The sequence below is a fragment of the Motacilla alba genome, unplaced genomic scaffold, assembly GCF_015832195.1.
Source record: "Motacilla alba alba isolate MOTALB_02 unplaced genomic scaffold, Motacilla_alba_V1.0_pri HiC_scaffold_34, whole genome shotgun sequence".
Classification (NCBI taxonomy): Eukaryota; Metazoa; Chordata; class Aves; order Passeriformes; family Motacillidae; genus Motacilla; species Motacilla alba.
Window position 1 is genome coordinate 272,111 of NW_024037436.1, and position 25,849 is coordinate 297,959.

Consider the following 25,849-nt stretch of genomic DNA (forward strand, 5'->3'; position numbering starts at 1 on the left):
AGACTCAAGGCATTACTTGATTGTGGCCAGGATGTGCAACAGAAATCATTTCATCCATACACAGAGAGCTGTGCAGAGAAAATCATTCCATGACATGTGGGTTTTACCGGATGAAATAAGATTTAAAAGAAATAACCTTGTTATATTTTGCAGCAATGCAATGCCAGGCAGCCCAGTGTGTGAGTGTCAGGGAGCCCCAGAGTGGAATTGTGCCGCTGTCTTGCCCAGCAGCTGTGGCGAGTGCAGGCCCAGCAAGCCCTGAAGCTGCAGCAGTGGCAGCAAGGATTGGCGCCAGTGGCTGGAGATGCCAGAGGAGGGTGGGCAGGCAGAGGATTTGAGCAGAGGATGTGTGGGCAGGCCCAGGGCCTTGGCCCGCTCTGGAGCCCTGGCTGCTGCTGCGTTGCCTTCAGTGCAGGCTCAGGGGCGGCCTCCCATCCTCCTGCTGCGGGCGGGAAGTGCAAATCTCCGGGGCTTCGGAGCCCTTGAGCCCAGGCTGAGGGGTCCCCCCGTGTTCAGCTGTGCTGGCGGCTGTTTCTGGCCTCAGGGACGCTTGGCATGGGCCCCTTGGCCACCAGTGCTGCTGCTTTGCACTCCTTAGGCAGGAGCCGATGTCCTGGCTGGGTGTTGGGAACAGCCAAGTGCCAAGGCAGGCTCTGTGCCAGCCCAGCTTCCTGTGGGAGAGATTTCCCAGGAGACAGGATTCTGGCCACAGCCTGCTTTAAATGTACATCCCTTATCTGCACCCTGCACTAGGTGGAGAATTACCAGGGTGAGGAACTCCAGAGGTGAATTGCAAGGGAGATAATTGAATATCTGCCCTGGGTCTGGCTCTTCTTCTTGCCAGAGCCAATGGCAAAAGCTGTACCCATGGCATCTTGGTTTCTATCACCAGCTTCCAAAGGTGTTTCTTTCCCCATTCATTCTTTCTACCTGAGCTGAGCTCTGGGGTTGCCAGGGGTTCTGGAGGTCCCTTTGTATTCCCAAAGCTGCCACAACCCCTGAAGGATCTTTCCTGTAAAATGAGTTCTGCTTTCTGAGTCTATTGTTTCCACAATCCATTATCTTGGAATTATTTCTTTCAGAAATACCATAATAAGTGATGCAGTGGTTGCTGAAGCAGTCAGAATTGCTTTTGCCCCCCTGTTAGGTGACAAGGTGTCAGCAGAAGCTATTGAAGCCTTCCTGCTCAGGGCATTTCAGTGCCAGGCTCTTGCAGGCACACACAGCTCCGCCGGTTGAGCTGACCATGGGGCGGTGACCTGCGCTGTGTCTGATTCCCCTTCCTCAATAACAGCGTGTCTTGTAGCTCTTTTCCCTTCTGCTGCCCTTGCAGAGCCATCCATACACACATTTTCTCCCTCGGGCCGGGGAATGTCTCATCAATCTCTCCCAGGCTGGGTCTGGAGCTCTGTGCCTTGAATGCAGCCCTGGGTTTCTTGCCAGCCCCTCTGCAGGCTGTTGAGACAGGAGGCTGGGTGAAACCCTTCCCCTGTCCTCAGTTCTAAATCCTCCTGTGCCATTGAACAAGTTTCATGCTGTAATAACCGAGCCCTGCTCATCCATGTAGAGGCTCTTTTGGTTGTCAAAGCTTTACCTTGATGCCAGACTTGAACGATAGGAGATCCTTGTGCCATCAGTTTTCAGGCCTCGGTTTCCATGGGAGCTGTGTCTGCACAATTCTGCAGACATTGAGGCCACTGTGGCCACTGGGTTAAACATTTTAGCCCCAGAATTCTTTTGGCATGGCCTTGTTTAACATTCCCATACTATTCCAGTTTCTTTTCTGAGTCTGGAAGAGCCGTAGCTGAGGCATCAATATTTTTGGTTTTTCATTTTCTTGAGTTCTGCTCTCTTTCTGCTTTCCCCATTATAGCATTGAGGCTGTGTGAGGTTAAAATGTCCTACAGTGTTCTGGCTAGAACAGAGAGTCCTCAATCCTGGTCCTGCAATTTCCTAATAATCTTCAGAATTGTTGCAGCTTCTTTGTCCTGACCAGTGTTACTTCTGAGATTCCCCTGACCCTCTCTGGGTCAATCCACCACAAACCTTCAGTCAAAATATGTTCCGAATATTTAACCTTTTCTTACACCATTTGCGCTTTTTTTTCAAATACTCTAAAGATGGTTTTTAGCCAGAAAATTCAGCCATTTCACAGAGGCTTCGTCTACCACTTCTTCTTGTCCTCCTGATTGGAGCAAGTCATCCACATCCTGCGTTAACCCAGTCCCTGGGGATGTGGTCAATTCTTTCTCTATTTTCTGCAAGGCTTGCCCGAGTCAGGCTGGTGCTCGTGTGTGTCCCTGCAGAAGGACGCTCCCTGTCTTTACCATTTTCCCTTCTTCCTCTTGTTCCCAATCAAAGGAAAAATACTGTTTGCCTTCCTCTGTAAGCGGGCATCCCCCGAAAGCATCTTTTACATCAAGTACTGAATCGTAGCAGGGTAAGGAGGAAACCTGATTCAAGATGGTCTAAGGACCTGAGACTGTGGGGTGCCTTGGTTTAATAATCTCATTTATTATTCTTAGGTTCTGCACCATTCTGTAGATTCCATCTGATTTCTGACTGGCAGGATAGGAGTATTATCGGGAGACATCCCTGGCTCCCAAAGCCCTGCCTTTAGCAGGGACTCAATGCCAGGGGCTGTGAGCCCTTCCTTCCCTCCCTTGGAACAGGGTGTTGCTTTTAGACACCACTTGTCCTGGTTGCTTTGAAGTACTTTGGAGAGGCTCCATATCTAATTTTCCCTCTTTTCCTGGGGCTGCCACCACTTGTGGGTTCTCTTCAGCATAGGTCTTGCCAGACATTTGGCACAGAGGTACAACAGAACAAGCCTCTGTATCACCTTTTATAATATTAATTTGTATTCCCAATTTAGCAATCAAATCCCTTCCCAGTAAATTATAATCATAATTAGAAGCAGATAAAAATTCCTACATTTCAAACCCATCCTCCACATCTGCTAATAATAAGTGGTTGAATAAAACACACCCGCTGATCTTTCCCAATTATCCCCTAAATAATGAAAGACAATTTTTGGCATTTTTACCCCCATAGGTCTTGGATTCAGAGTGGATTGAGAGGCCCCTGTGTCCATCAGGAGAGGCCTCCTCTCGATGCAGACCCACCCTGAATGGGTCCTGGTTCTCAAGGGCTCCAGTGTGGTGGGTCCCTGGTGTGATGGGAGCTGTGACACCCCTGCCAATCCATGTCCATCAAGGGCTGGACTTGCTCGTGCTGAGGGTGCTGCTGTCTGTGCTTGCAGTGTCCCTGTGCCCTGCAGCTGGAGCCCTGATTCCTTGCCAGGGGCTGTTTGGGTGGGCTCTGCCCTGCCGAGGAGGGCAATGCCTCTGCCAGGTGCTTGTGGCCGAGCGCGTCCCCTGGGTGCTGGGGCCCCCTTGGGCCCTGGGCTTGATCCCTCGGGGGCTGTAGGAGCTCTGCCATGGCCTTTGCCTTCAGCTTGGCCTTTTTCTGCTCCCTTCTTGCATTCCCCTGCTGTGCCTTTGTGCCCAACTGCTCCGGGGCCTTCTTGTGCCACTCCTGCAGCCGGCCTCAGTGTCTGTGGGTGCTCATCCTCTGACAGCTGCTGAGCTTGCTGCAAAATCTTTCCTTTCTCCAGTGACCCAAACAAAATCCTTAAAAGATAATCTCAGTCCTTCCATGTACAATCCGCACTTCCCAGCTGTTCCTTTGTCGTCCTCCTTGTGCTCAGGGTCCCCTCCACAGCCCGTGTCGCAGAGCCGGTGCCTGTGCTGCCGCAGTGTCCAAAGGCGGCCCCCCCGGCGGGCAGGGCCGGCAGCTCCACGGGGCCGGGCAGCGGCCGGGGCGTCCCGCAGCCTCCTGGGGGCCGGGGGCCGCTGCCGGCCCTGCCCGGGGCTGGTGGGGTCAGGCAGCGCCCGGCGCTGAGCCCCGGCTGCCCCACAGCCCCGGCCCGGCCCCGCAGCTCCCCACAGGCCCCAGCCCGTGCTCCCGGTGCCGCAGCTCTGCGCCCGGTGCTGCCGCTGCCCAGCACAGAGAAACCCCCTGGAATCCTGACCTCCTTCTTTTCCTCTCCTGGAAAGTGGAAATTCAAAGCATCAGCTGGCAAATTTTGACGCTAAGACCCTGCAGAAAAACATCCCAATCCTCAGTATTTTTCTCTTCCTCCTCTTTTCCATCATCCTTTTCTTACCACATAGATTCCTCCTGCTGCTTCTTGCCTTAACCATAGTCCAGCACACTCCCCTTCACCCAATGCCTTCCAGCACACCAACAGCATCCATCCCCTGTTGTCCAAATCCCTTCTCCACCTCCCTTATTGCCCCACGGGGTGTCCTTAATTACCTGTGGGGAAATGTGCAAACTCACTCAACATTCTCCCAAGGAAGCCTTCAGAGATGTTTTTTGGGATCATCATCCCTTTGGCACAGGACCACTTCCTGGCTCTCCCTTTTCTACCCTCCATGGGTGCCCTGCCATGTTGACTCCCCGAAGATGCCGGTGCACTCCCTGATGAGATTTTCAGTGCTCTCTCCCTGCTGCCTCTTCCCAGCCCCCCTGATGTGTCACTCGTCTGTCTCCTGGTCACTCTCGGGTACCCAATCCATCCCCGGTGCCGCCGCCACCCAAGGGGGGCACCTTCAGCTGCACTCACTGCCCGCTGCCCCGGACGGTGGAAGGAATTCCAGACGAGTCCCAAGGTGTGTTGAAGAATTCACAACACCAGAGGTTTCTGTCTGCCAAGAAGACAGAGGGGTCCTGTAAAAGTTATTTCATTCCTAAAAAAGGGGGGAGAAGCCATGGGACATTTCCCATGGGATCTGTCCATTTGTTGGAGGACACAGCCTCCTGTTCATCCTCATTTTCCTGTCTGAATCTCCCTCTCCCTTTCCCCATTGGCTGAAGTACTTGAGAGCTACAGACTTCCCAATCCACCTACTACATATCCCCTTTAATACTTTCCCCACTTTTGTATAGCAAACGATATTCAAGGCTCATTGTTGTTCTTCTCGGAGTTCACGAATTGAGCAGGACCTTGGCTGAGCAGCAGTCTGTGTCATCAATCAATAACATTTTCTGAGGCTGGTGGCTTCTCCTGTCACTTCCTTATGTGCAAGTCCCTGGCCCTATCCCTGAGCAGGTTGACAGCATCTGTTTGTAGAGACACTTTCCTCTTGTTCCTCTCATGGGGGTTCCCCGTTTGTGGGACATCCCCCCTGGAGCAGGGTGTGCCCCCTTGCTGCAGCCCCGCCCTCAGGCAGCGCTCAGCCAATCAGAGCGCGCGGCGCTGATGACTCAGCAGTGTCCGGGCAGACCCGCGGCTCCCAGCGTTCCCCACCTGCGCCCCCCCCTCGGCCGCAGCGCCCCCCGCGAGGGGAATTTGGGGAGGTGGGAGTGGGGCAGCGCCAGGGCCGGGCCCCCCCGCGCTGTCCTGGCGGGAGCGGCTGCAGTGGGGACCGAGTGCGGGCGGCAGCGGCCGAGAGCCCGGCGCTGCCCCAGCCCGAGCTGCCCCAGCTCCATCCCTGCCCCTCCGCTGGGATGCTGTGGGCTTGGGGGGAAGAGGGAGCCGGCAGTGGGTGCTGGGCCTGGGGGCAGGAGGAGAAGGGAAGGAGAAGCAGGGTTGAGGAACAGAATGGTCAAACGCTGCAGGTGGGAGGAGAAGGTGGGATTGTGCGAGAGAAGGGGGAATAGCAGGAGGAAGAGGAGTGTGAGGAAGAGCAGAGACACAGGAGGAGCAGGAGGAGGAGCAGAAAGAGCTGGTACCACAAGGTTTCACCCCTCCCTGAATCTGTAGCCTCCCCCAGAGCCCCAGGAGCATGTCCCCACCCCCCCCCCCACCATGCAGCAGGTGTCCAGGGAGGGAGATCCACAGATTTGGCGGGGGTGAATCTTGGTGTTTCTGAGCTTTATTGTGCTAAATTTTGGTGCTTTGGTTTTTTTGTGGGTTCTTTATATTTTGGAGGGGTTTTGGCTAAATCTTGATGTATGGGGACTTTTTGATCTGTGTCTTGAAGTTTGTAGGATTTGTGCTGAATTGTGGGATTTTGGAAGTTCTTACAGACACAAAATTCCCAATGACCTAATGAGATGCTGTTGGGCATGGAGGAACTCCTAGTCCAAGCTGCTCTCATCTTGTTTTTCTCCCCAAACCAGGATTTTTCATTCCCAGGGTGTGGCCACATGGAGGAAGAGGAAAAGCCCCGGAGATCCGTCAGGAGGAGGGGCTGCAAACCCAGCCCAGGGAGCTGCAGGGAGGAAAGAGCCCCCCTGAGACAGGAAGGTGGCCGGAGATCCAGCCGGAGCTCAGAGCTGGTGGAGAAGCCTCATGGCAGGGAGAAGCCCCACAAGTGCTTGGAATGTGGGAAGAGTTTCAGCAGGAGTTCCAACCTAATCGAGCACCAGGTGATCCACACTGGGGAACAGCCCTACAAGTGTGGGGAATGTGGGAAGGGTTTCAGCTGGAGCTCCAGCCTGATCCGGCACCAGAGGTTCCACACTGGGGACCAACCCTTTAAATGTGGGGAATGTGGGAAGAGCTTCAGCCAGAGCTCCAGTCTGACTCAACACCAGAGGATCCACAGTGGGGAAAAGCCCTTTGAGTGTGGGGAATGTGGGAAGAGTTTTAGCCAGAAGGGCCAACTGATGCAGCACCAGATAATCCACACCGGGGACCGGCCTTATGAGTGTGGGGAATGTGGGATGGGCTTCAGCCAGAAGGGCCACCTGACGCAACACCAGAGGATCCACACTGGGGAAAAGCCCTATGAGTGTGGGGAATGTGGGAAGAGCTTCAGCCAGAGCTCTGGCCTGAGGAAACACGAGAGGATCCACACTGGGGAAAAGCCCTATGAGTGTGGGGAGTGTGGGAAGACCTTCAGCATGAAGTTCCAGCTGATGGAACACCAGAAGATCCACTCTGGGGAGAAGCCCTACAAGTGTGGGGAATGTGGGAAGAGCTTCAGAGAAAGCTCGGCCCTGATTCGGCACCAGGTGATCCACACAGGGGAACGGCCCCACACCTGCTTGGAATGTGGGAAGAGCTATGGGTGGCTCTCTGACCTGAGAAAACACCAGCGCATCCACACCGGGGAGAAGCCCTACAAGTGTCCTGAGTGTGGGAAGAGGTTTCAGATCAGCTCCAGTCTTATTGTACATCAGAGGAGTCACACGGATGAGAGGCCCTTCCGCTGCCCCGACTGTGGGAAGGGCTTCAAGCAAAACTCCAAACTCACCATCCACCGGCGCATCCACACTGGGGAGAGGCCCTACGAGTGTGCTGAGTGTGGGAAGAGCTTCTCCACGAGTTCAATCTTGACCAAACACCAACGGAGGCGCCACTAAGGGAAGCCCAGTGAGTGCCCCGAGTGCGGGGAGAGCTTTGTGCGCTGCTCCAGCTCCATCCCCCATGGGAGGATTGGTGTTGGATGATCCCCAGTGACCCCTGTTGAGCAGTGCCCTGTTGATCTGTTATTCTCATCCATGTTGGGAAGACACCTGGCTGGAGTCTTCCACATCTTCCTGGTTCCCCATGGGCACCTGGATGAATGCAACGGTAAAATATCCATTGGACGCAGACCAGCAATGGGAATTCCTTGGGGAGAGCGGATTTGTTGACTTTCAACCCCAGAACATCTTTTGCATTGAATTTTATCTTCTGGTGGCATCAAGGAATACTGAATGGTCTTGGAGGTCTTTTCCAGTTTCAGGCATTCCACAATTTTGATTTCCTATTGCCCAAGGGTGTCTCCTGCAGGCAGATGGTGAAAAAGTGAGGAAAAGACCAAGATTTTGGAGACAGTGTGGTGGAAACTCCACCAAAAACATTCTTCCCTCCAACCCAATCACATGGGTCCTCAGGCAGCACAGACATGGAAATCCTTTTTTGTTGGCCTTGATTTTCTTTTCATTTCTCATTATCCCTTCAAAATATCCAATATTGGGTTAAAAATAAAGACATTGAGCTAAGACATGGGTGTGGTCATGGTAGGACATAGACATGGTGGGACCTAGACATGGAAAGTGGCATGGGGACATATGAACATGGAGGAGGATGGGGACATGGGGGGACAGGCACAGATGGAGCAGTGGGGGACAATGACAGGAATGGAAACATGGTGGGGAGACAGTCATGGCTGAGGACATGGCAGGACATGGCCAGTGACATGTGGGGACATGGCCATGGCTGGTGCCATGGGGGGAACTTGTAGGGGATGTGGGGGATGCTGGGCTTGAGGGAGTTGAGGGTTCCTGGCAGGGACTTGGGGCTTGCTGAGACCTTTGGGGACCCCAGGCCGAGCAGCTCTGGCTGCGCTGGGAGACCCTGGGGGAGGTTGTGGGGCAGCTGCTCAAGGACTCCCTGACCTGGAGCCCCAGCCAGGCATTGGGCTTCTGGAAGGGAATGAACATCCTTGTTCCCAGGAGGGAAATCCCAGCATCCTCAGGGTGTCAGGGGCAGCTGAGGGGCCACAGCAGGGAGGGGAAAGCCGGAGAGAACTGTCACACTTTTAAAGTACACCCCAAAAGTCCCAAAACTCAGGGATTCCTCTCAGGAAAAAGCTGCCAGGAGCTGCCAGAATTGAAGGAAAGGGGGGATGTGACGGCCAGACGGAGCAGGAGGGGTCTGGATCACCCAAAACCAAGCACAGGGGTGAGGGGTGGGGCTGGAGGGATGATGGGGAAGGGGTGGAAGAGCAGGGGAAAAGAGGATTCAGAGTGGGAGAGGGATGGGACCCCTTAACTGAGTTGGGAGGAGTCTTTGGGTTGGGGGAATGATGGGTGAGGGGAGGGAAAGGTGGGGATGGGGCAGAAAAAAGATGGTTCCATGGGGATCCCTTTGTGTCCCCTACTTGATCCCTGGAGTGATTTGCTGGGGCTCTGGAGGGGAATGGATCTGCACTAGGCAGGTCCCCAAGCCCCCTGCCCATCCCTGGTGGGCTCATGGGGGTGTTCACTCCACCCAAAAGCCAGTGGTGCTGCAGCTGTGGGGGAGAGGTGGGTGGGAAAAGGGGGTCTGGAGTGGGCAGGGAGGAGGAAGAGAGGAGGAGGAGGATGGAAAAAGGACAAGCAGCAGCAGGAACAGGAGGAGGAGCCGCAGCAGAACCACACGGTTTTCCCGCCTGCCCGCTGAGTCTGCAGCCCCCCTGGCCCTGGCAGCATCGACCCCCCCCAGATCCCACAGGTGAGCGGGGAGGAGGAGCTCACCCCAAATCCATTGGGGGGGTCTCTTGAAGGGTTTGTTTGCAGGGGAGGGGATGTTTGGATCTTGCAGGGCCCCAAAGGTGAGACACAGATGCCCCTTTGGGGATTTGTGGAGGGTTCCTGTGACAATCTCTCTGTAACACTGGGACAGTGGTACCCACTGTGGAGCGGGGACATTGGTGTTTGGGCTCTGATTGACATCGGAGTGGGGAGAGCAGCAAAGGCCAATCCCGGAGCTGGGGGATCGCGGCAGCCTGGAGGGGTGGGGAGGCTGGAGATGAGCAGGGTCTGGGCCCATCTGACTGTGAACAGGGTGGTTACTTCTGGAGCTGGACTTGATCGGAAGGACCAAGGTTCTCACCCATTGTTTTTCCCTCAAGCCAGAATTTGTCTCAAACTTTGTCCAGATGGAGCTGGAGGAGGCTGCGAGGAAAAGGAAGATGGTGTGGGACACTGAGGCAGGTGCCGAGGAAGTCACTGCCCCTTTCCCCCTCCTCCACCTATCAACCCATCATTTCCCCTGGCTGCAGGATAATGCTGCTGCTGAGGCCATCCTGCCAGGGATGAATTGGTGGGATCTCCTTCCCCTTCCCTCTGTCACAGAGGCAAATCCCATCCTCTCCTTGGCCACCCTCCTTGCTCTTCTCATTCTGTCCGTCTTCCTTCCTCATTCCTTCCTCTCCTTTTCATTCCTTACCCCAGGCACTGAGCTGCAGATGGAGACCAGGGAGAGCAAATCCCTGCTGCAGAGCCTCATGGAAGAGGCCATTTGGAGCAGCTCCATGGCACAGGAATCCTGTTGGGAGGAAAAGCCCTGGAGATGTCACACAAGGAGGGGCTGCAAACCCGGGAGCTGTGAGGAGGAAAGGTGCCCCTTGTGTCTGGAAGGTGGCCAGAGATCCATTTGGAACTCAGAGGTGGTGGAGGCAACTCATGGCAGGCAGAAGCCCCACAAGTGCTTGGAATGTGGAAAGGGCTTCAGCTGGAGCTCTGGAGCTCAGCCCTGATCCGGCACCAGGTGATCCACATGGGGAAACGGCCCTACCAGTGTGGGGAGTGTGGGAAGAGCTTTGGGTGGAGCTCCAAGCTCATCAATCACCACAAGATCCACACCGGGGAGAGGCCCTATGAGTGTCCTGAGTGTAGGAAGTGGTTTCTGAGCAGCTCCAATCTCATTGTAATGAATCAAGGGGTCAGCTGGAAATGTGTTTAGGATAATTGAAAACTGTGGATAAATTGAGGGGACAGCTGGGAGTATAATTGAGATAGTAGAAGATTACATATTTTAGTTAAGATTTTAAAATTAGTTAAGAAGCTAAGTTAGCTAGCAAAAATCACATACCTTAGTTAAAGAGTAACAAATATATTAGAAAATTAAAGCTAGGAGTGACAGGGATAGATGTAGCAATTGTGAAGGAGCAGAGACCATAGAAATACCTTGCCTTAAGAATAATCAAACAGTTAGGAGAGGCTTGGACCATGCCCAGCAGATCAAAAAGTCCTGCAAAATGGCCATCGGTGAAGAGTTTACCATGAGGAACACATCTTTCTTCCTCCCATACACCCACTACCTTATTTCAAAATCCCATTTAAGGGAGTACAGTTGTGCAGCCGTTATAGGTATTCAGCTGATTGCAATACGAAGCGGGCAGGTAACGATTATGTATTCTGCCTCCTTAGAAACCGCTTGGATATGTAAAACCTTTTCTGTATAAATAGACAGCAGGAGTCTGCAACTCCTTGCACATGTATTTGGAAAAGATTCCACATGTGTCCAGCGCTGTGATAAAATATCCTTCTTTTCAACTTTAATTAGTTAAAGCGTCCTCTGTCCACCTGCTCGCTCTGATTGGCTGACTCTTGTTCATCCCATTCGCTGATTGGCTGAGGAGAGGCCCGGCAGTGAGAGAAGGAACGGGAGAGATCCCGCCCCGAGCACCGGCACGGGGACAACAGAGCCAGCCTGGGCACAGCGAGGGAATTTATTACCAACCAAACCACAGCAGCACGAGGAGAAGGGAAAGGAATCTCTCCAGCACCTTCCCTGTTGCCCTGATTTTTTAAGATTTTTCTAACCCTTCTGATGTTTGCATTCTTGTAACGCACTTTCTCACACAATTCTGTAAATAACTTATTGTTTTGCATTCTTTCATTTGAAAATGTTGGACAACCAAACTGTTGGTCTGTCCAGTGTCATTGGAGAGGTGGCACTGTCACCCTCCAATCCACTGTCACTTTTGGAAAACTATAAATGTTGGAGTCAGAAAATAAACCTCCCCATTTTCTTCACCTTGAGAGCAGCAGTGAGTGTGTCGTCATTTCGTGTCCTGTAGTGACACTTCCCCCCACCCAGGGTAGTTAATGATCCTGGAGAGACGGGGAAATCTGAGTTTAGATCAGAAGCCAATTTTATTGAGTATACCAGGTGTTTATAAAGGGTTTTACTTGTATGGTACTTAGTAGGGCTTTATTTTTGCTAACAATTTCCCATAGATTACACATTCTTCATGACATCACGTCATCTGGTAACATCACAAAGTCTCAACACGTGTTTCTTGGTCACTACGTGCCCAGGGAGCCTTTACCTGTGTCTGTCTCTCCCACAATTTCTGCTCAAACAGGCCTCAGATATCAGGCCCCTTTATCAGTTTCACTGTTCTCTCTGTTCTATTCCCCATACCTCCCCCTATCTTTCAAACAAAAATACTCTCTTAAGTGACTTGTCTATTAATTTTTTCACACACTGTAAAATACAAGGCATAAGCATAACAATACATAATACAATGCCTAATACATATAAGCGTACTTTAACTAAATTTCTTATCCATCCACCAAGTCTCCAATCCCCCAGAAGTTGACCTAGCCCTGTAAACCCTGATACCACTGGGTAATTTTTACCATTTTCCCAAGGGCATAAGTCTGTTAGAGGTTAAACAGGTGCTGATGTGGTGGTGAGGTCCTGTTCACAAGGGTTCTCCTCTGATGTTGGTGTTCAAGGTGAATCTTCAGGTGATGCACTTAAAGATTCTCAAAACAGCTTCACATTCTTTGCTGGAATCCATTTGGGACCATTCTCTGTGGAGACGAAGCAAAACCTCTACCCAAGGTGACCTAAGGGTAAGGTCCTGATATCTTACCTGATTCTGGATCCTTCACTAAAGCAGGGGTTTTTTCTTTTTGTTGCCATTGTGAATTACAGTTAAAATGTCCATCAGTGGGTTGGGGTCCATCAAAGAACAATTCAAAAAGTTGAGAACAGAAAGGGCTTTCTGCAGTCTCTTGGCAGGGGTGCCATCTCTGGCCCCCCTTTCTGTTGTACCAAGAGATGCTTGAGGGAGCCATGAGCCCGTTCAGTGACAGACTGGCCTGTTGGGGAATGAGGAATACCATTTTGGTGTGTAATTCCCCATAAGGCAATAAAGGTAGCAACTCGATGGGAAGTAAAAGCTGGGCCATTGTCTGTCTTTACTTCAGATGCTATACCAAGAGTTGCAGAAGCAGCAGTGAAGTGTCTAGAGACATCTTGAGCTGTTTTCCCTGGATGGGCAGATGCAAAAAGAGCACCAGAAAAGGTATCAGTAGAGGAATGAATGTATTTTAAATGGCCAAATTCAGAAGAATGGGTAACGCCTGGCTGCCAGACTTGAAGGCTCTGAAGCTCTCTGGGATTAACACTTCCTGCAATAGAGAGAAAAGATCACCTTTGGCAATCAGGACAAACAGCAATAATTCTTGAAGCTTGGGCTTTACTAATGCCAAAGTGCCCAATCAAAGTGACACCATTTTGGTGAAAAAACAAATGGCTCAATTTAGCCTGTTATATCTCATTGGGAAGAACAGATTGTTCTACAGGCATTGTTAAAAGGTCAGCTTGCCTGTAGCCTTCAGCTAAAAATCTGGGAAGGTCTGTGTGCGATCAAATATGCATAACAAAGTAAGGAGATGTTCTATTTTCTAAGGAAAAAACAAGGAGCTGCAACCAATAGAAATGTTGTGAATTTTCAACCTCTTTCAGAACTGATGCTTCAGCTCTCATCATAATTCCTGCAACATCAGCTGAATCTGTAACCAGACTAAAAGGAACAGAAAATTTTTGAAAAGCTCTGACAACAGCAGCAAGTTCAACAATTTGGGGGGACCACTCAGCTGTGGATACATCTGCTCTCCAGGCACTAGAACAGGGGTCTCTCCATACTACCACTGATTTCTGAGAGTGACCAGAACCATCTGTGAGTACTGTTAAGGCCTGAAGTGGAACCTCACTTCTCTGTGGTTTTTCTATTGATTGAAATAAAGGTGTCAAAAGCTTATGTTTTGGAGGACGTATTGAGATTTGTCCACTGAATTCAGCAGAAGCCATCTGAAGAGCCTCTGATTCCTGAAATATCCAATTCCAATAAGAGGTGGTAAGAGGTAAGAAAATAGTGGAGAATTCCTCTCCTGCAAGAGAAATGAATCTTGGTCAGGCCTTAACAATTATTGGCAATAGAGAGAGACAGGGAGATTGACTGGGTGATCAGAATCCGATTTGATTGTGAGATACAAACACTTATATACTATTTCAGGGAGACTGGTAGTGTGTACTACCATGATTAGGTTAAAATCACATGCACAAACTTAGGCATGTAACAACATCTCGTGCTTGCAGAGTTTAATGGGATTTTCTTTTTCTGGTAAACCCGTTTGATTTAATCTTCTTGCAATCTAGGTCTAATTTTCAAAGTTCCATTTGCTTTTGCCAAGGCATCCTGTTATCAAATCTCTTATGTTAACAAGGTCCAAAGTCCATCATCTATCTTGTGTCCCCCAACATTCCAACACTTAACAACCAGTTGTGCCATCATTTCATGTTGGGTACTGATGGTTTTGGTCATTTGTGTGGTAAAAAAATCCTTTCAATGATAAGCCGAGTCTGTGCCTTGGAGTCCCATTGAAACACCAAGGCATGGGGCTGTTTTCTGGACAGAAGATGATTAAAAAGAAAGGCAACTCAGGTGCCCAGGGTGCAGCTTGTTGGTTTACTATGGCATCAGATATGCACTGCAGCGCCTGCTGAACTTGAAAAGTAAGTTGGCTAGGTGATAACAAGGTCTGAGTCACCTTTTAGCAGTTCAAACTTGCTGGGAAGGATAAAAGTTTGAGAAGAAAATCTCACAGATATGTATGCTTAGCAGAAAGATTTTTGAATGTAGATTCTGAAGAAGGAATAGAGATGGAAGCAAGTTTTGATATAGAAGAAAAGAATTGCTGAGCCAGTCTTACTGGATAACCAAGGAGGCAAAGGGTATGTTAGTCAGAAGGGGTTTTTGTGACTTAGAACAAAGGATAAACCCACCTCAAACAAGAAGATGTTTTTACCAAGCAGAAAGATAGCACAGGCAAACAAGTCAGCAGATGTTTTAAGTAGAAAAAAAAGTCTCAAAATTTTCCACTTCAAGAAAACTGAAAAACAAATTCTACGTTAAACTGTAATGTACTAACTTTTAGTGATTGGAGAATAGTAACATGAATATGGTAATTATAGTAGTTGTGATAGGCTATAGATAAAAGATATCCTAGATAAAAGTTAAGGTATAGATTGGTTCTACTGTGTTAAGATGCTCAGCAAAGTAAATAATGCATTGTAACCAAAACCAAAGGGTGTCCAGGCCTGCCTGCAGCTGGAGCTGACAGCTGTGGGCACAGGCTCTGTTGCCCACAGCCCTGGACTGCTGTAACGTCTTGCATGGAATGAACTGCATCTTGAAGAGCTGCCTGGAGTCCCACATCTCTCATTCAGGCTCTTACACAAACTAAATTCAAAGGACTTGGCTTTGCATTTGAAATCCCTAACAAGGAGCACACCCAGGTGATTGTTCCCAAAAGTTTTTGCCCATCATGTAAGGTGCAAATATTTGTCTGAATTTGTGGAGGTTGGGGAGAAATTGAAGGGACTCCAATGCACCACCCCAAATACCTCCATGGAGGAGGTTTTTGTACATTTTTGGGAGCTATGCAAAGCCCTGCCTGATTTACAGCTTTGGCGACAAGGGCTAAGGCTTTCTCCATGACTTCCTGTTGTTCAGCTGCTACAAGAATATCATCCATGGAATGGTACAAAACAACAGCGGGAATTTGTTGCTGAACAGAATGGAGGATCTAGCAATATGCCACTGGCAAAGCTGTTTTTCATGCTCTGAGGCAAAACTATCCAGTGATATCACTGTAAGGGCACCTGCATCTTTGTGCTTGGAACTGAAAAGGCAAATTTGGGAGCATCATCAGGATGTAAAGGAATATCAAAAACCCAATCTTTTAAATCAATAACAGTCAAGTGCCAGTTTTGGGGAATCATGGTAGGAGATGGGAGACCAGGCTGTAAGGCTCCCGTGTCCTCCATAGCTGCAATTAATTTTTCAAAGATCATGGAGTAAGCACCATTTGCCAGTTTGTTTTTTTATAACAAACATGGGAGAATTCCAAGGACTGGTAGAAGGGACAATATGCCCTTTCTGGAGTTGTTGTTGGACCAACTCCATTAATGCACTAAGTTTTTGCAATGGTAGGGGCCACTGATCCACCCAAACCGTATTCTCTGTTTTCCAGGTTAGTTTGAAAGTGTCACACTTCAATGGTCCCCAATAAAAATCGGATTGAATTCTAAAGCCCCATTGGGAGAGAACATCCCCCACCACAGTACCTTTGGCACTGGTAATACAAACAGTATGACTGAGGCGAGGTGTGCCTCGGGGCCTTTGATCTGTATCAAGTGGTGCCTTTGACAACTTCGGCTGCTTCCTCCAATGCCTGAAAGTGCCTGGAGCACTTCAGCAAGGGACCACTGTGAGGGCCATTTGGCTTGAGAGAGAACTGGAACATCAGCCCCTCATAGTGTCTATGAGTCTGTCAAGTGTTATCTTTTGTCCTTCTAATGTCAGGGTACACCAGCATGTGGGGCGTTGTTCTAATATAGGTTGTACACAGCATACTTGGGGTGTTCCAGTAGACCCAAATCCCCCTTTTCACATTACGTCTGTGAAAGGTATGCTCATGGTTTGGGGAAATAAACTCAATTGAGCTATTCAAGTTCCTTGGGGAACAGTGAAAGGCAGCTGGGGTGCCCTGGCCATGATCATAATCTCATTATCAGAGTCAGAGTCTATAACCCCAGGGAGAACAAAAAGTCCTGTCAAAGAGATGGATGCCCGACCTAAAAGCAATGCATGCATACGCTGCGCAGGTGATCCGAAAACTCTGGTGGGAAGCAAATGAGCAGATGACTCAAGTAACGTTACGGTGATGGAGGCTGCCAGGTCCAGGCCGGCGCTCCCTGGTGTGGATGGTTTTACACTGTCGATGCTCAGGTGAAGGCTGCTTGTGGCGGCTGGGCTGGGCCGTGCTGCGGTGCGCTCTGAGGCATCGGCTGGGGCACTTGTGTCTGCGCGCGGGGCCGCCCCACGCTTCGGCTCCTGTTTCCCGATATCAAACGCTCTTCAAAATCCATGACTTGGAACGTTGTTGTTTAGCGTAATGCCTTCCATTACGGCACCGTGGGCAAATACTGGGAGCTTTGGATCTAGCCTCCCCCTTTCCAAAACACTCCTTTTTCAAATGCCCACATTTCCTGACCCTGAAGTATGTTCAGGGGTCCCCTGGTGCAGCCTTCAAAGCTGCAAAGGCATTTGCTATATCAGCCCCCACAGCTTCATAAGTAACTGTTGCTCTATGCTGAAGGTACGCAGGTGGTTACATGCCTCTATCATTTCCAGCAGGGTGGGTTCCTCCTTAGAGAAGGACTTAAGAAGTTTTTACAATTCTCATTAGCATTTTCAACAGCTAATTTTAAAACCAACACCTCTGTGGCAATGTCATTCCCAATTTGTCTTTTAAAAGTTTGTTTTAAGCAGCCAATGAAGTGCATGTAAGGCTCAGCCAGACCTTGCTTTACATTAGTAATGACTTTTTGGGGGGTCGCAGCATTGGGAACCTTAAAAAATGTGGTATGCACAGCTTCAGTAATACCCTCAAGGGCGTCTCTAGGAATGTGGGCTTGCCCAACAGGGTCTGAGTGGGCTCCTTCTCCAGCCAGGTGGTCAGTTGTGAGGGCTGTGATATTCTGGTTTGCATGCCCCACAAATTTCACAAGCAAAGCTTCTAACCCCTTTTCCACTGAGCACCTATGGAGGCCAGTGGGCCCACAGAGCAAAGGTCCATTATAATCCTTTGGACAGACAGACCCTAAGTTGGAGAAATCTCTCTGTTCAGGGCGACTGAGCAGAGCCTCTCCCAGGATGCTTTGTTGTATATGCAAATTTCCCCCAGTTCTACCTCCCTGGTTGGCCCGTTGGCCTCTCCCTCCCTTTTTCCTTATATTTATATGTCCTTGAATGTTCTCCCTTCCCTGCTTACCCATTGGCCCCATATTGCCACAGTGTGTCCCCTCACCCCATACCCTTTTGGCTGCCACCCCTTGTCCCACCACTGCACCACCCTGAGCCCTCAGCCCACAGGCCCTGGTGCTCTGCTCCGCCCCCCTGTATTCAAACCTGGAGCCTGCACTGTTCTTTTGGCTTTGTCCCTGGAGCCCTTCCTGTGTGGCTGCAATAAACCTCCTCCTCAGAACTCCGCACAAAGACCCTTCCCACTTCTTTGTCCTTGGTGATTCTGCAAGAGAAGTGTGTGCTGCAGTGATTGTGTGTGTGTGTGCCTGTGCCACTGAGTGCCTTCATTACTGGAGATGCTTTGGGAAGGTCGCGGCACCACTGCCTCTCACTCCCCCACCAACGGGCTAGTGGCTTGCAACAGCTGGCACCCTGAACAGGGACCTCTTCCCAGCATTCCTGGAAGCGTCTCCAGGAGCTTTTTTGCTACTGGAATGAAGTCGTGTTCAGAGCAGCCAGCTCCCAGAGGGGACTCCTAAGTTTTATTGGGAGAATCCCATGGGTGACCGGCAACCTTCTCTAGAAGAGAAGATCGACTGAAGCCAACTGACCACCCTGAGAGCTTTTGTTTACCCACTGTCTTCCCCCAAGCCAAGATTTGTCAATTCTAAACTTCATGTCTGTGAAAGAGAAGGAGGCTGTGAAGAAAAGGAATATGCACTGGTGTGGAGGCCCAGGGGCTTAACATCAGAGTCTCGATCCCCCACCTGTGGAGGACTGATGCCAAAAAGGAATAATAGATTTCGAGGTTATCGTGAGAAGTTTGCTTCTGCCATAGATCTTTGCAGGCCATTGCTGATTCATGTAAAGTTATGTTACCCCATTGGCCCATTGCCTAATTACCCTGGTTCAAGCCCTCTTACCCATCTTCGGTTAGTCCCTAGAATGTTCTCCTCTCTCTGTCCCTCCACTGGCCCTGGTTTACTGCATTCCTCCACCCCTGTTTCCCTATTTGCTGACCCAACCCTTAACCCCTCCTTTGCACCATTTCCCCCCATATCCATTGGACCCTGACCCTCAGCTCCAGCCTCACTACCCCATATAAAAACCCCTGTGCCCTCAGCTTGCCCCCTGTCTTTGTCCCTGGACCCTGTTCAGCTGTGTGCCCTGTTCCTGTACCAATGAACCCAGTTTGCTGCAGATCATACAAACGCCCATGCTGCCTACTTTGCCAGCTTTATAAAGCAGCCCTGAGCTTGGGGCTCCTGAGCGCCGGACGCTCCAAGGGCCTCGGCAGCGCCAGGACGCTCCAGACTGGGACAGCCAGGCAGGTGAGGAGGAAGTCAGAGCCCCTTTCCCTCTCTCCTGCTCCATCTCCCAGCCCAGCATCCCATATGAGGAGGGGCTGCAAATCCAGCCCAGGGAGCTGTGAGGAGGTAAGAGCCTCCCTGTGCTGGGAAGGGCATGGGGAATGTTAGAAGAGCTTCATGCAGAGCTCAGCCTATTCCTGGCGCCTCTAAAGATGACAGTATTGGATGCAGAGATCCCCCTGCAGATCCGTGGGGATGCAGAGATGCCCCTGCAGCCCCTGGAGGAGCCTCGCTGGAGCACGGGGGTGCCTGAGAGGAGGCTGTGACCCCGTGGCCAGAGGGGCCCCGCTGGAGCAGCCTGTCCTGGAAGGACTGACCCCGTGGCACAGTGACCCACGCTGCAGCAGTTGGAGGGGGGCTGTGCCCCATGGGATGGACTCAGGCTGGAGAAGCTCCTGGAGCAGTGTCTGGTGGGAGAGAGCCCAGGGTGCAGCAGGGGAAGGACTCCTGTCCCTGAGCAGAGGGAGAAGCCCCGGGGGATGAAGTGAGCATGGCCCCACTCCCTGTCTGCGGCACTGCCGGGGTAGGAGGTGCAGCTGGAAGGAGGGAGGCGTGGGGGAAAGCTGGATTTGAGGGTCTTTGTGATAAACAAGTTCACTGAATTTAGGATCATATAATTTCCTCTATTATTTTTGCAAGCAGGAATAAGCAAAGACAGCGCTCGGCGGCCCAGAGTTTTGCGCTCCGCTTTGGCTCGCAAACTTCCCATCTCCTAAGTCCACTTTTATAGTCTTATTCTCCGGGTTTAAAGATTACGTGATCCGTTTTTCTGCGCTTGCCCGTTCAGTTGCTAGGGGGTCTTTTTCTGCCTTCTGGTGGTCGTGAGGCTGAAGGCTTGGTCTTCCTCTTTGTGAACACTGGGTGAAGTTTTCAACCTTTTTTACTTTTTCCTTATAAGGCATATCCATACATAATGCTATATGCTTTTTGCAAGCTAAGCAGTTTTGCTAGTATTATATACTTTCTACAATCTAAGCAATTCTTGCAAATTTAAGGATTGTTATCACATCTGCTTTTTATTACTCTCCTTTCATAAGGCATACCTTTACAATGGAATTCCCAAAAGTAGAAACTATATGTTTCTGCACAAGAAGTCTTTTAATTGTTTAACTATTGTTTTATATTGTATAATTATTTAGCTATTGATTTAATTAATGAACAAACGTATTATTACTTATTACATTCTTCATTGAATTCTCGTTATCCTGCTCGGAGGTTTTGGAGTTTTCTGCCAGAAATCTCTGCCCTCCCCCACTCATCCACAGGGGCTTTGGGCAGTTTTCCCTTTTTGGGGGAAATCGATAGGTAGGAGCGTCTGGGGGTAGGAGAAGTGAGGCTCCAGGGCTCCCGGCTGAGCCGGAGGCAGCGGGGCCGCAGGGCCGGGAAAGGCGTGGCGGGAGCTGCGGAGAAGTTTGTTTGTGTTGGCAGCTCAACGCCGGCCCGGGCCCGGGCCCGTTCCGGGGCTGTTCCTCATCTCCGGCTTTGCCCTCACGCAGCCCGGGGGGCGCTGCGAGCGCGGGGCGGGGCCGTGCCGTGCGCGGAGCCCGCCCCTGGCTGCGATTGGCCGCCGGTGCCGTCAGTCGTGGGTGTGGCGCGCTGATTGGCGGGGCGGGGCGAAGCAGGGCCCCGGGGGCGGGCTGAGGGCGCGCGTGGCGCAGCAGCGGCGCCATTGGCGGAGCGTCTGTGCGGGCCCGGGAGCGGCGGCAGCGGCCGGAGCGCGGGGAGGCGGCGGCGGAGCTCGGAGGCGGCCCCGGCGCAGGTGGGAGCCGCGCTGGGTTGTGCGGGGGCTCGGGGCTGGCTGCGGGCCGAGGGGGCGGCAGGGGGCTGCGGCGGGTTGGCTGTGCCGTGTGCGGCCCGTGCTGGCCCTGGGCTGAGGGCGCTGCGGGAGCGGCTGCCCGCGGTCTCCTTCCCGCCGCTGCCTGGGCAGGAGCCGCTGCCGGAGCAGCGCTGGCTCGGCCCGGTTGCTGTGGCCGGGACAGAGGTGGCTGCCCCGTGGCCGGGGCTGCGCGGGGAAATTGCCGTCGCCGGAGGTTTCTGTGCCCCGAGGAGACAGCGGAGTCCTGACAAAGTGACTTTATTGCTGAGCAGAGGGAGAGCCCGTGGGGCATTTGCCGTGCGCTCTCTGCCAGTGTTGTAGTCCGCAGCCTCCTTTTTATCCTCATTCTCCCGGCCGCTTCTCCTCTGCCTTTGCCCACGGGCTGAGGTACTTGGAAGGTTCAGAGTTCCCGATGCGCCTGCTGCATGTCCTCGTTAATGTGCGCCCCCACTTTTGTGTAACAGCCGATATTCATGGCTCTGTGAAGGCTTTGTTCTTCTCGAAGTTCAGGAATTTAATATTTTAGCTGAGCAGCAGTCTGTGTCAATAACATTTTCTGAAACAGACCGATTTTCCTATTATTTCATTATGTTCAAGTCCCTGCCCCATTGCCAGTCAAATTCATGCGATTATTTGTAAAGACACATTTATTTGCTTCCTTCCAATCCCTTCTCTTCTTATTTTGTCAGTAATTGCCTTTTCGAACTTTTCATTACCATTGTCACAAAGTTCTTCTACTGAGTTCTCTTTGGTTTTGGGATTATTCTCGGTGCCCTCATTCCCTGTCCTTTTGTAGCCGTTTCTGGATCAGGAGGCCTGGCTGCCACCTGCACCCCCTGGCTCAGCTGCTGAATGAGCTGCACTCTCAAGGTGTGGAGCATGGTACAAAGATGAGAGTTGCTGTAGCACCTGAGAGGAGAAACAGCATTGGTTTAACCCATGGTCTGCCAGGGAACCAGGAAACCGTGTCCCATTCCCATCCTTTCCACTTTTGGGCAGGAACATGAGCTGCTTTCTTATTTCCTTTTTCATCTGTTTCACCACTTATCATTTGTGATTTATTTGCAAATAGCCATTTAAATAATTTAGTTTTCCCCCAACTCCTGCTTTTTCTTCTAACAGCTGGTCTGATCCCGTCCCATGGTGAAATGTTGTGTTCCTCATTTCAGTGGATTCGTGGGCAGGAAGGTCAGGAGCTGGCGCTGTCTGGTTGGTGATTATTTTGAGGACAGCTTGTAATCTACTGATGCCATTGAAATGATAAATGGGTTCTGTAGCTCCTGATATGAATTCCTTAGGATTCCAAGGGGTTGTTCCATGTTGTTGTGAAAAACACCAGTCACATGTTCTAAAATTTTAAAAGTTTAAAAGTTTTTAAAAGTGGTAATAAAATGGGTATAAAAATAGTATTAAAAATTAGAGCAATAAATATTTGCCCAATTAGAGTTAGGACAAGAGAACACAATAAAAATCAAAGAATACAGACTGTCCTGATGCTTCCTGGGCAATTAAGACCTGAAAGCACTCTAGCTAGCAAAGGATTAACTCTTAAAAGCAATAGTGTGTTTGGATATTCATATAACTCATACATGATGCAAAATTTATTTTCAAGCAAAGGGTGTTTTCTGGTTATTGTCAACCCCCGTCCTTTCATCTTGTTGACTCCTCAAAGTCTGGAAGGTGGTGGAAGGAGTTTGGTGTTTTCTGATAAGGAGGCAATAATTCTTCTCTTGGGGATTTTGGTGTCTTGTTGCTGTTATCTCTGTGCAAAGAATTTCTTGATTATCTCATGCTTTTCTTGAGCTAGTAAAAAAAGTATTTTACATCGCATAGTTTCTACTTTAACCTTATGTTATTGCAGAGGATCAGCAATGCCAATTTATGTCACAATCCGCCCTCACGGACAGGATTGTGCTGGTTCGTTACTCGATCTCAGGGTACAAAACACCAACACGGCAAGGGGTTTGCAGTAACAATCAAAATCTGTGTACTTTATTGAATAATCACAGCAAAATGTGTTGGAGGGGATTGGGGGGTGGAGAGAGAGAGAAAGAAAAGCTGCAGGAAAGGAAAAGAGAGAGGGAATGGGTATAGCTACCAATGTAGAGGCGATGTAATTCTTCGAGGTCGAGTCGAAGTCCAGTTGAGGAGTCGCTTTTAAACTGGGGAGATCTTGTTTAAGCTAGCTAGCTCGGGGGTATTTATTAGAATTTTCTATTGAGAATTGTGAAGGAGGGGAGAGGGGTAACACAATAGTCATCTGGTCAGCAGTGGGCGAGAGCTGTTGTCTTCTTGGTCCAGTGGTCACTACCTGCAGGCAAACATCTCAGTTTGATCAGCTGTTCTCCCCCACACACACTGCCCCCCTCCCCCCAGGTTAGAGGTTTCAGTCCTTGGGGAGAAAAGGAGTCTTTTCCATAAAGGGGTCTCATGTCTCAGCCTTGGAGGGAGTGGCTTCTCCCATCTCAGTCCATCTGTCACGGTGGTTGTACAGTAGATGAAGGGTCTTCTGTGGTGACCACCAAAAGGTCATTCCAGAAAAGAGTCCAGCCAGGTTAGGAGGTGGAGAAATCCCGAGGCCATTGTAGCAAAGCGCTGCAGGCGAAGGAGGGCAAAGTGCCCCTTCTCCTTTCACTTGGAGCAGTGAGGTGGACAAACACACCTGTGAACAATAACTCGAGTTCCAGTCCCGGGGCCCTGGCAAGCCCCACCAAACCAGGATGTTGAACAGGATGCCCAGTGATCTGAAAATCATGAGGCAGATGAGAGTATTTTCGGACAGAGTATCACAGACATCATGCCATGATCAATATGATTGAATGAAGCCAATTTTATGGCAAGAACAAGCTGTGTTTATGCTGTGTTCTACTGTTTACGCACCTCAAGCTAACACATGACTGGTTAAGCCTCTCTGTGCCTGCGTCTCAGTCCTTCAGCCCATTGGTCAGTCTGCCTTCTTCATGCGTCTCACTACAGTTTATTTTTTTGCCTCCATGTGCTCCGCTGTGTTTTTTTGCTCTGTCTTCTTAGCTTGCCCCACATCCTGGACTTGTTTTTCTCCTGAGTAGGCTCTTCCTCTTTTCGAGCTATCAAGGACACTGTGAAATTCTAGTGAGACTCCATAAACACTGGCTTGAGCATTATGTTCATTTTCCTGCAAAATCCCCTCAACATGTTAAAACCTAAAACTATATTTACTACACTACTTAAAAAAGATTAACACAGTACTACTAATTAATACAACATAACATTTATAGTATTCCTTTTAATATCTGTGAAGAGCCAGTCATACATAATATGCATTTTTCACAATGTTGTGAACAGCCAAGTGCCAAGGCAGGCTCTGTGCCAGCCCAGCTTCCTGTGGGAGAGATTTCCCAGGAGACAGGATTCTGGCCACAGCCTGCCTTAAATGTTCATCCCTTATCTGCACCCTGCACTAGGTGGAGAATTACCAGGGTGAGGAATTCCAGAGGTGAATTGCAAGGGAGATAATTGAATATCTGCCCTGGGTCTGGCTCTTGCCAAAGCCAATGGCAAAAGCCGTACCCATGGCATCTTGGTTTCTATCACCAGCTTCCAAAGGTGTTTCTTTCTTTCCCCATTCATTCTTTCTCCCTGAGCTGAGCTCTGGAGGTGCCAGGGGTTCTGGAGGTCCCATTGTATTCCCATAGCTGCCAAAACCCCCTGAAGGATCTTTCCTGTAAAATGAGTTCTGCTTTCTGAGTCTATTGCTTTCACAATCCATTATCTTGAAATTGTTTATTTCAGAAATACCTTAATAAGTGATGCAGTGGTTGCTGAAGCAGTCAGAATTGCTTTTGCCCCCCTGTTAGGTGACAAGGTGTCAGCAGAAGCTATTGAAGCCTTCCTGCTCAGGGCATTTCAGTGCCAGGCTCTTGCAAGCACACACAGCTCCGCTGGTTTGTCCTGCGCTTTGTCTAATTCCCCTTCCTTCCCGTGAAAAGCGGAATTCACTTTTGTTAAAATTTTAGAAGCGTATTTGTAATGAAAATAGTAATAACAATTAGGACAATAAGAGGCAATCAAAAGCAAAGAATTAGTCTGAGTGCCTGGCACTCTGCCAAAGGGCACACCTTGCTAACAAAGGATTACCCCTTAAAAGCAATAGTCTTTTGCATATTCATGTATCTCATACATGATTCAAACATTCCTTTCAAAGCAGGGTGTTTCTGCTTAGTTTTAGCTTTCCCCCCCATCTTGTAAATCAACCTTCTTCATTCCTCGAAGTCTGAGCTTTCCTTATAAGGGGGCAATAATTGTTCTCTTGGGATCTTGATGTCTGTTACTGTTATCTCTATCCTGATAAGATAATGTGAAGAATTTCTTGATTATCTTTTCCATTCCTTGAGCTAGTTACAAAAAGTATCGTACATCACATAGTTTCTATTTTAATATTGTGCTGTAGTCTAAAAACTGTAGGTACCACACTAAAAAGAGATTAATCCAGCACTACTTGAAAAAGATTAATACAGCATAACTTTCCAACACAGCACACATAGTATTCATTTTAATATTTGCAAAGAGCCAATCATATAATATGCATTTTTCACATTTCCCTCCATTGGAAAAGGGTGTTGCTTTTAGACACCACTTGTCATGGTGGCTTCAAAATAATTTGGAGAGGCTCCATATCTAATTTTACCTATTTCCTTGAGGCTGCCCACACTTCTGGGTTAACATCAGCCCAGGTCTTGACAGACATTTGACACAAAGGTATAACAGAACTAGCCTCTGTATCACCATTTATAATATTGTTTTGCATTCCCAATTTAGCAATCAAATCCATTCCATGTAAATTACAGTCACAGTAAGGAGCAATTAAAAATTCATGCATTTCAAACCCTTCCCCATATCTGCTAAGAGTGGCTGAATAAAATCACTCCTCTTTCCCACTTACCCCATGAAAAATCAAGGATATATTTGGCATTTTTCTCCCCTTGGGTCTAAGGTTCAGAGTGGATGGAGAGGCCCCTGTGTCCATCAGGAGAGGCCTCCTCTCGATGCAGACCCACCCTGAATGTTCTCGAGGGCTCCAGTGTGGTGGGTCCCTGGTGTGATGGGAGCTGTGGCACCCCTGCCAATCCATGTCCATCAAGGGCTGGACT

At 49.9% G+C, this 25,849-nt stretch overlaps 2 protein-coding genes and 1 long non-coding RNA gene across 4 annotated transcripts in view; 2 read left to right on the plus strand and 1 right to left on the minus strand.

Moving 5' to 3' along the window:
• Window positions 1-25,849, minus strand: part of LOC119696597 (zinc finger protein OZF-like) — a 216,142-nt gene that overhangs the window by 30,351 nt on the left and 159,942 nt on the right. The gene's annotated exons all lie outside the window — the stretch shown is intronic.
• LOC119696535 (zinc finger protein 850-like) overlaps window positions 5,491-25,849 on the plus strand; it is a 28,590-nt gene continuing 8,231 nt past the window's right edge. Inside the window, 2 exon segments of the mRNA XM_038126278.1 lie at window positions 5,491-7,393; window positions 20,563-20,663. Coding sequence (XP_037982206.1) covers window positions 6,064-7,393; window positions 20,563-20,663 — 1,431 coding nt within the window. The 5' untranslated portion in view covers window positions 5,491-6,063.
• LOC119696652 lies at window positions 9,055-11,282 on the plus strand. 2 transcript variants are annotated; one of them, XR_005255635.1, is made up of 3 exons: window positions 9,055-9,154; window positions 9,559-9,636; window positions 9,877-11,282. It is a non-coding gene; the product is annotated as an uncharacterized LOC119696652 (long non-coding RNA). The 2 variants fall into 2 exon arrangements; XR_005255634.1 differs by having other exon boundaries at window positions 9,061-9,154; window positions 9,555-9,636.